Source organism: Sapajus apella, unplaced genomic scaffold, assembly GCF_009761245.1.
Source record: "Sapajus apella isolate SASKATOON/1434 unplaced genomic scaffold, GSC_monkey_1.0 scaffold119, whole genome shotgun sequence".
Classification (NCBI taxonomy): domain Eukaryota; kingdom Metazoa; phylum Chordata; class Mammalia; order Primates; family Cebidae; genus Sapajus; species Sapajus apella.
Window position 1 is genome coordinate 1,042,139 of NW_022437059.1, and position 9,538 is coordinate 1,051,676.

The following is a 9,538-nucleotide window of genomic DNA, read 5'->3' on the forward strand; positions in this document are numbered from 1 at the left end:
GCCCACCCAGCCAGGCTGACAGACATCACAGGCTAGACAGCTTGTTTGGGTTTAGAGACAAGGGGGCTTATTACGCTGGCGGCACCAGGGGACTAATGGGGGGGACATACATGGCTGGGGGTGGCCCGAAGACCTAATCCCTGTAATCAGTGCTGTGGGCAGAGATGATGATGGCCCAGGCTTCTGCAGGCGCTGAGGTCACCTGGACTGGCCTCCCCCAGCCAAGCAGCAGCCCCCAGCCCTCCCCAGGCCCCAGTACTGCTGGCTGCAGCTCCAGTCTGTCTGCCTTCTTTCCCCCCAGGAGGCCTCCTCCAGGGTCCTCCTCTCCTCAGGAGGCAGCCCCTCCCCAGCACCAGGATCTCCTCCTTCCTCCCCCCCAGTCTCCCCCAACCCTGTCTCTGCTCCTGTGCAAACCTGAGGACCCTCTCCTGGCCCTGAATGGGGAAAGGAAGAGCGCAGATTTTGAAGGCAGAGGCATTACTTTATTCAGGCAGGAGCGAGCCAGGCAGGACCACGACGTGGCAGGGATGGGGGTTGGGGGGTCAGGACATGGGAGTGCCCTCACCTCCATTAGCCACAGGCCAGACGGCCCGGGAGGATGTTGCTACTGTAGTGAGATGGCGCAGGGCTGGTGAGCTTGGGCACAAAGGCCAGCACATCGCCCTCCCTTTGGAGGGGCCTCTGGGTCCCAGACCTTTTCCAGCTGATGGGGTGTGGAGGGAAGGGGGCCTAGTACTGTCGGGGTTCAGCTGACTTAGCCTATGCGATGGTGCAGGTGGGGGGTCTCCTTTGCGGGGCGGAGGTTGTCCCTACAGCCTCCATCCTTGGAGTAGGCTCCTTTCCCACACCCCTTTTCACCTTAGCTGGCCAGGCCTCTCAGCGGGAATCCACAGGTCAAGAGATCATAAGTTAAGAGTGCTGCCCCTGAGCAGGGAGCAGGCTTGGGACATCCTCCCCTCCCCCGCCCCTAAGCCCCCAATGCCCCTAGTCCTCCCCTGAGGACCAGGACTCTCTATCTCCTTCCCTCTGAGTGAACTTCAGGAACGGACCCGAGCCCAGGTGAACAGGAGCCCCTGCCCAAGGCGTCTTCAGGGCACTCGCCTCCTCCTCCTGAAAGGGGCTCCCTCGGTCACCCTCAGGGACCAGCAGCGTCCCCTGCCCCACTTCCTCAGACTGCTCCAGCCCATTCATCACTCCCCCATTCACATGCTGTGACTTCTCCAAGCCGGGACCCTGGCCATTAACAGTAACGGTGTCTGCCCCTGGGTCTGCGTCCTCCACCCAACTGGGAATTTCCAGAGGGCCAGGGTCTTTGTCCTCCCTCTCCAAGGAAACAGGGTCAGATTCTTCCTCTGAGCCAGAAGCCTCAGCGCTCTCCTGGGACTCAGTTTCCAGGGCAGTCATGGGGGCAGCAGCCACTGCACCCCTCAAACCATCATCCCAGGGGACACTGACACCCACAGAATCAGACTCCATGAAGTCCCCTCTCTGGGAGCTACTCAGGGCCTGGAGGCTGCCAACAGAGGACCCTGGCCCCCAGCGCCCAGCCCCTGGCTCCCTCCCCTCCTCCAACTCCTCCTCTCCCTCCTCCCCACTTTCTTCCTCATCTGCAAACCCATCGGACTCCCCATCCCGATCCCACGCTGCAGGCTCCAGTAGCAGCTGGGGCACCTGACCCAGAGGCTCTGCCACCTCCCCAGGGACCCCAGGAAGAAGAGAAGCCTCAGTCCCCAGGTCCTCAAATTCCTCTGACAGGTCAGAGTCATGGCCACGCTCCTCTTCCCCCTCTTCCCCATCCTCCTCTCCCGAGGGTGGGGCCTCAAGGCCCTGGGAAGCCAGGACAGCAGGATCCCAGCCCTCCTTTCCGGTCTCCCCTTGAGGGGGTGGGCTCTGCTCTCCAGCGGGGTCCCACTTGGGGGAGGTGGGGGACCTGAGGTAGAGGCCCAGGGGAGTGGAGTCAGGAAGGGTTTCCCCCAGCTCATCTTCCTCGCTCTCTTCTCTGCTCTCCTCCTCCTCCTCCTGGAGGCCCTCAGGGATCTCCCCAGAAGCCAACTCCTCATGCTCACTCTCTACTTTCCCCAGGGCTTCAGCCCTGCCCTCCAGCTCCCAGCTAGCCTCCTGGCTCCCCTCAGCCTGAGGCTGGGACCCAGGGGCATCTTCCAGGATTGGGGTGTACATTGGGCTGGGGGGTGCCAGCACTGGGGATGCATCCTCCTCAACTTCTTCTGACCCCAGGGGCCGAGGTGGAGGGGCATCGCTTCGATTGTGGCCCAGGGTCTCAGCAGGGAACGCCTCCTCTGCTCCCAGGGGGGCTTCAGCCTCCAGCTCCTCCCAGCCCTTGGGAGGCTCCAGAGGGTCTCCACTCTTCCCGGGCAGCTCAGAGAACTCCGCCCCCAGAGCATCTGCCTCCCCTACGTCCTTTCTAGGCCCTTCCAAGTCCTGAACCCTCTTTGCCTTCAAACTCTCCTCTTCCAGGGGTGGTTCCATCACCTCTTCCCTGGTCAGATGGCCTGGGTCCTCCAGCCCTCCCACCTCCTGTCCCGGGACTTCCTCAGTTCCCGCAGCAGACTCACCCATGGCAGGCTCACCCATGGCAGGCTCTGACCCCAACATGACCTCTGGGGAGGCTTGGTCACCCCTCAGGGCCACATCCTCATCTTCCACCAAGGGCTCTATCGCCTCTGGCAGTTCCTGGGGAGCCTGCAGGCCTGGGGTCCCCACCTGTTGTGACTGCCCTTCTGGGTCCTGGAGACCCTCAGCCCCTCCCTTTCCACTGGCTCCCTCAGCTCCTCTCCTATGCTCTTTGGGCTCAGGGCTCCCTGGGTGTCCCTCGCCTGGGACCCAGGCCTCCCCTGTGGCATTCAGCTCTCCCTGCGCTACCACCTCCTCCTTCCCAGCAAAGCCATCCTGCTCCCTCAGGTTCTGCTCTGCCTCGTCCTCATTTTCCACTCCAGCCATCCCTGGGGGGCTTTCCTGAGCCAGCTCTGGGTCTTTCCCCACGGTATCTTCCCTGCTCTGCGCATCTGCAGACTGCGGCAGCTCCTGTCCCTCTTCCTCCAAAGACCTTAGTGACTCTTGGTTCTCTCCCTTCCCCAGGTTCTCTTCCTCTGCCAAACTGCTTGGACTTTCCTTGTCTACTTCCTCTGGAGATCTCAAATTCTCCATGTTCCATGCTCCCAGAGATCTCAAGCATTCTTGATTCTCCTCTTCTGGGAGTCTCAATGTCTCTTGGTTCACTTCCACAGGCCCCAGTGGTTCTTGAATTTCCTTTTCTGGAGGTGTCATTGTCCCATGGTTTATTTCTTCTAGAGACCACAGTGGCACTTGAGTTTCTGGAGATTTCAATGTTTCCAGGTTCTCTTCTGCAGACTTCAGTGATTCTAGGAGCTCTATTTCTACAGATTTCACTGCCTCTACACTCTCTTCTTTGAGTGACTTTAATAACTCTTGATTCTCGTTTTCAAGAGGTGTAGCTATCTCCTGGTCTTTTTCAAGAGACTGCAGTGGTTCTGGATCCCCTTTTTCTGGAGGTCTTAATGTCATCTGATCCTCTTCCCCTAGGGACTTCTGTGGCTGTTGAGTCTCCTTTTCAAGAATCCTTAATGCCTCTTGGTCCTCTTCTTCTAAAGACCTCACTGATTCGTGATTCTCTGTTTCTAGAGGTCTCACAATACTCTCGTCCTCTTCTTCTAGAGTCTTCGGTGGCTCCTGGTTCTCTTTTTCTGGGGGTCTAAGGGCTTCTTGGTTCTCATCTTCAAGAGACCTCAGGAGTTCCTGATTCTCCTTCGTCAGAGGTCTCAGTGCCTCCTCGTCCTCAACTGCTGGAGATCTCAGTGGCTCTTGATTCTCCTTTTCTAGAGCTGTCAATGACTCTAAGTTCTCTTGAAGAGAACTTACTAATTCTTGGTTTTCCTTTCCTGGAGATAAAAATGTCTCTAGATTACCTTCAAGAGATTTCATTAGTTCTTGATTCTCCTTTGGCAGGGATTGCGATATCTGTGTGTCCTCTTTTCCTGTAGGCTTAAGCAGGCCTACAGCCTCTTTTTCTAGAGGTCTCACTACCTCCACATGCTTTAATGGCTCTTTAGTTTCCTTTTCTAGACTTTTTAGCGTTTCTAAGTCTTCTAAAGCCCTCGGAGACTCCTGATTCTCCCTCTCTAGAGTCTCGTGGCTCTGGTTTTCCAGAGTCTTCAGTGACTCTTGAATCTCCTCTCCCAGAGAAGTCAGGGTTTCTTTTTCCAAAGGAACCTGGGAGTCCTGGATTTCCTTCCTGTCCATATCCTCTTCTTCACATATTTCCTGCTGTAAGGTGCTTACCACTTTGCCCTCTATGGCTGTTTCTTTCTCTCCCAACCCCCAGATTTGCCCTTCACCTTCCTCTTGGCATATGCTGAACACTCTAGACCCAGTGGCTTCTCCATCCTTAGCCTCTAAACTGGAGTGGTCGGGGCTGAGGGTTGGAGCCAAGGAGGCATGGTCCTCTGGGGACTGGCCTGTGCCGGCCTCTTGCTGCTTGCCCCCAGGCTCCTGCGCGCCAGGCAGGACGCTGGCAGGAATGGCCACCTTGGCTTCAGCCTGCAGGGGCTCTGGAGCCCGTTGCCTCCCACCCTGTGCCTGGAGCAGAGAGACAGGAGCATCCTGGGCTCTGATCTCTGCATCTGTGGCAGGAGAGGGTGCCTGAGGTGTGGGTGGGATGGGGGTGCTGGCCAAGGCAGGGGTACGGGCCTGGAGGAGTTCTCGGTTCTTAAGAAAGGCTGGCACAGGTGTCTCAAGGGTAGTAGGCAAGGGTGAGGGGAGGGAAGTCGGGCTCAGGACTGGGAGCAAAGATCCAAGACGCCGGCCCTCTGGGGTCCCAGGGAATTGCAGCTCCAGCTTGGGGTCTGGAAAGGCAGAGGGGGAAGAAACAGCATCAGTATATCACTGGCAGTGAGGGGAGCCACAGAGCAGCCAGCACTGGCAAGAGTGCCCATGTGCCTGCCCCTGGTGCCCACGGCTGGGCTGAGAGTATGCTCGCTCACACTGAGACCATGGACTTGAGATTTAGATTCGTGCCTCTCGGGAAAGACAGGTCTGGAGTAGAGCAAAGCAGGGTAAACTCGGCCCCTCCTCTTACCCTGGAAGCTGAGGGAAGTCTTGGAGCAACCACCAGGTGTTTGCAGCCGGGAGTTCTCAGCCTCCAGGAGGGTCCTGGAGATGAAGGAGGGAAAGTGGGGTCAGCCCTGTGTCCCCAGGCCTGCAGGCAGCAAGCCAGCTGGGGACAACTCAGGCTGAGCTTGCGCCATCCTGGCCCTGCAGGCTTCCTCTTCATTTGACACTATCTCGCAAAAGCCACGCTCCGGGTGAAATCACAGTCACATACCCACAGACATCACACGCTTGGTCATACAGAGTCACACGATATTTGGGACACACAGCAGAGCTCACAGACTAGAAGCAGATTCCCACACAGTCGGGCTCTGCCCTACACACACCCACACAAGGCTCAGGCGAGTCTCCTCCCCCCACCCCAGGCCAATGACCTCATCCTCCGTGTAGGGGACTGATTCTCATGCTAATTGCTGCCATTGTCCTTGCCACCATCTGGAGGGGCTGAGAACGGGAGGATTCTGGGGAAGGGGGATTTCTCAGGCCGTTCCCATGGGATGGGCTCCCTCCTCCTTCCCCGGTGGCCCCCAGGGCTAGCGACAGACAAAGGCAAATGAATTCAGCTCCCCCTCTCCAAATCCTTTTCATGCCTCAAAAACCAGCGGTTAAATTCCTCGGGGCCCACCAGACCCTTCCCCTGGGTGGTTTCAGTGGGGTCAGGGCCCTCATCTTGGGATCTCTACGCACTCTGGATCCCAAGCTCCTCGGGGCATGGGGGTGCTTGTGTCCAAGCCACTGCCTCAGCGCCCCTTTAACCAATGAGGGGAGCGGGCACCCATCAATTCAACAACGTAGACTGAGCAGCTACTCCTCCCTGCCTTGCTCCATGATCTCTGAGTCTGGTCGCCCTCCCGGTAGCCTCGCCTCCGTCCTTCCCAGGGCTGCGGCCTTCCTTCTGGGCTTCTCCCTGGCGGTGGAGGGCCTCTCCTCCACATCCTCCCCAGAGCCTCGCTGACCTTCCTCCTCCGGGCATTGCCTCCCCTCCCTTCCTGGACCTCATGCGGCTCTTCACCAGCCACAGAGCCCCTTCCTCGGGCTCCATCCATGGCCCCTCAACCCACAGGCCCAGTTTCCCAGAAGACACCGCGGGCTGTGGCCACAGGCTGAGGCCACACAGCCAGTGAGAAGCCGCCCCTCCTTGGTCTCTGCCTTCTCCAGGACAACAGGAAATGCGGACAACAAAAGGCTGGGCAAGGCCAAGGGCACTAGGAGAATCAGAGGAGCAAGGCCCCATGACATCCAGGTTAGAAGAGGCCTTGGAAGTCCCCAGCTCAGCCCTCAGCCGCAGACAAGGCTGAGGCCCAGGTCAGGTGGCAAGTCAGTGCAGCCACCCCAGGCCTGCAATGGCTACTTTCTGTGGCTGCCAAAGGACGCGACCCCCTGGGTGTGGGCATGCACACAGAGTTGGAGCTTTGCCCCTCGGGGGAAGGGTCTGGATGTAGCCTCTCCAGAGGCTGTCCCACTCAGCAATATCATCTATCCTGGGGGGATTTCCTGGGCACAGGGCATTTCTCAGGTTTCCAACCTATGGGGGACAGATGAGTTCAGGCAGGACATGTCCCGGTGTGGCAGTGACCAGCTTAGTCACAGAATCCAGTGGCAGCACAGCTGCCATCACCAACACCTCTGGTGCCCTTCAGTCACACGGTCTCCCGCAGCGTGTGTGTGCGCCTCTGTGCGCCAGGGTGGACGGGCCCACCTCGTACCTGTACGTGGCCACCTCCAGGCTGAGGGACATCTTGAGGTGCGCCAGCTGCTGCCGACCTTCCAGGACCTGGGCGATCTGGCTCTGCAAGCCCTGTTTCTCCTGCTCCAGGGCCTCCACAGCCAGCTGCGGGGCAAGCGAGAGGCAGTCAGTGGAAGGGCTGGGGTCCCTTCTGTGAACCACTCTGCACCCTGCACGCTGTCGCTGTGGGGCTGCATCTCCTGCTCCCCGGCTGACTCCCAGCAGCAGACCCCCACCTCCCCTACCCCACTCCCTGCCCAGACAGCCCCCTCTGCATCAGCCAAGATGAACCCGGGGCCCCTGTCAGCCCTCTGGGCCCTCTCCCACGCCCTGCTCCTCCTCTGAGGATGCTGATTAAATGGTAGCACATGTTGCTCAGAACACAGCTCCCACAGGAAGGAGAGGTGAGGGAGGAGAGGAGATGGGTTGCGGAGAGGAGAAGAGGGGAAAAAAAGCGAAAGCAGAAGGAAAAACGATTAATCAAGAGGCCTGGAGCCTGCAGGACTGGAAGGCAAACAGCCCCGGTCCCCCATTGGTCCCATCTCCCAGGCTGTCTCCTGCTCCTCACAGCAGGCTCCAACCCCCCACCCCACCCCTTCCCACAGGTTCTGGATTCTCTCTCCTCTCAGAGGAGGGATGGGGCGGTGGCCGTAGCACCTCCGTGTGGCCCAGGCAAGAGGCTGTTTTCTCAGCTGCTGGTCACATCTGTGCCCTGTGAGAAGGAGCAGCTGTCCTGGGCCTCTGGAATGTGCTCCAGGAAGCCGGGAAGCATGACAGGGGAGGGGGCTGGTAGCCCATTCCCGGCCCCTCATTCTTCCCCTCAGCGGGAGGAGGGCTGTGAGGAACCTGAAGATTCTGGGTGGCCAGGCCACCAGACTCAGCGCAGAGGCGACAGTGTGGGGTCTCTCAGTGATAGCAGAGCCTGGGGAAGGGCCCAGAGCCCCGGTAGTCATCACAGCCAGATGACGCCATCCAGAGAGTAGGGGGGCTGCTGCAGCGGGTCTTGGGCCTGGCTGCCCTCCCCCGGATGTGCTTTGAGAGGCGCCGGAGCCCCACCATTCGCACCCTACACTGGACGGGCTGGAAAAGTCTAGGACTTGTGGCACCAGGTTTCTGAGAAGTGGCTCCTGAATCAGCAGCCACCTAGCCCCGCTCCCTTCCCAGAAGGTCTCTGAGCTTCATGAGGGACTTTCTGAAGCAGGGTCTCACCCAGATCTTCAACCTCCTCACCTGGAACTTTTCAGTGGCCCGCAGCCGCTCCTGCCAGCGGCTCTCCAACCTCTGTTCCAGCGCTGCCCTGCGCTCCTGGAGGCCTCCGCGCTCAGCCTGGAGCTGCTGCAGCTCCAAGCGGCCCTCGCGGGCACCCTGCACCGCCCGGCCCAGCCGCTCGCGGGCCTGGCCCAGCGACGTCTCCATGTGCGCCACGCGCTCCTGGTAGCCGCGCACTGCCCCGCGCCACGCCTCGCCCAGTCGCCTTGCCAGCTCCTCCACCTCCAGGGCCGGCGCGGAGGGCCCGCGGGGCGGCGCGGGGCAGCGGGGGGTACAGGCAGCCTGCGCGTTCAGGCCGACCCGCTCCTCCTCGTGCGCCAAGCGCAGAGCCTCTAGCTCGCGCTCCAGCTCTGCAGCCTGGCTGCTCAGCCAGGCCTGAGCGCATTTCTCCGCCTCGACGGCGCGCCGGTTGCGGGCTACCTCCTCCGCCGTCTGCTCCCGGGCCAGCCGCAGCTGCTGGCAACGGCCGGCCACGCCCTCCAGCTCTTCAGCCAGGTTGTCGCGAGCCACCTCGGCCGCGTGCTTCTCCCGCCAGCGCTGGTCAACGAGGGCCCGCAGGGCCGCCAGCTCGTCGTCGGCACGCGACCGCCAGGAGGTGTCCCCGGATTGTGCCCGGAGCCCCCCGAGCTCTGCGCTGAGCAGCTCATTCTGCTCCTCTAGAGCCTTGACCCGGGCCAGGTAGGCCTCAAGGCGCCGATTGAGCTCCCACATCTGAAAAGACTCCTCCCCCATGCAGCCCTCCATCCTGCTCGTCTGACCCACTGAGGATGGACAGACGCGGGGCACCAGGAGAAGGGAGAGGCTCGTAGAGCTTTTCGGACGGAAGAGAAAAGAGACCGACGGGGACAATGACGGGGCGGGGCGGGGTGGGAGTAGCCTGAGCGACTGAGAGTCGGGAGTGGGAGCGAGGCTATTCATACTCCCGCCAGGCGGGCGGGAAGAGGGGCGGGACCCAGGCCTTAACCCCTTAGAGGTCAGAGAATGGCAGCAGTCTCTGTCCCTGCTTCCCCGGGATGCTGGAGAGTGGAACCAAAAAAGAAGCCGTGCCGTGGAGAATCGGATCTGATGGTGGTGGCTTTCTGGAGAAGGAGGCGGTGAAGAAAGGTCACAATCCCGGAAAAAGGCAGATAATACACAGAACTGAGCCTGTGGGGGTGGGGGTGCCAGGACGTTCCAGCCTGGGAGGGAGTGCAGCCTCAGTTGCTCAACACATCCGAGGGAGCTATCACTTACTGAATTCCTCTAAGACTCAGTATCCTCACCCATAAAATGGGAGCAATGATGGAAATCGCATGGCTGCTGAAAAAATGGATGTAACCAGTTTTTTGTTTTCTTTCTTTCTTTCTTTTTTTTTTTTTGAGTAGCAAATGCTCATCCTCCTGAAATACTGGAGACGTT

At 59.9% G+C, this 9,538-nt stretch overlaps 1 protein-coding gene across 1 annotated transcript; it reads right to left on the reverse strand.

The window, feature by feature from the left end:
- Positions 1–460: 460 nt before the first annotated feature.
- Positions 461–9,039, reverse strand: NES (nestin). The gene is made up of 4 exons (XM_032260663.1): positions 8,102–9,039; positions 6,852–6,976; positions 5,114–5,187; positions 461–4,880 (listed from the first exon to the last, which is right to left on the reverse strand). The coding sequence occupies exons 1-4, from the start codon at positions 8,882–8,884 to the stop codon at positions 985–987; spliced, it is 4,878 nt and encodes a 1,625-aa protein (XP_032116554.1). The 5' UTR covers positions 8,885–9,039; the 3' UTR covers positions 461–984.
- Between the last annotated feature and the right edge of the window lie 499 nt (positions 9,040–9,538).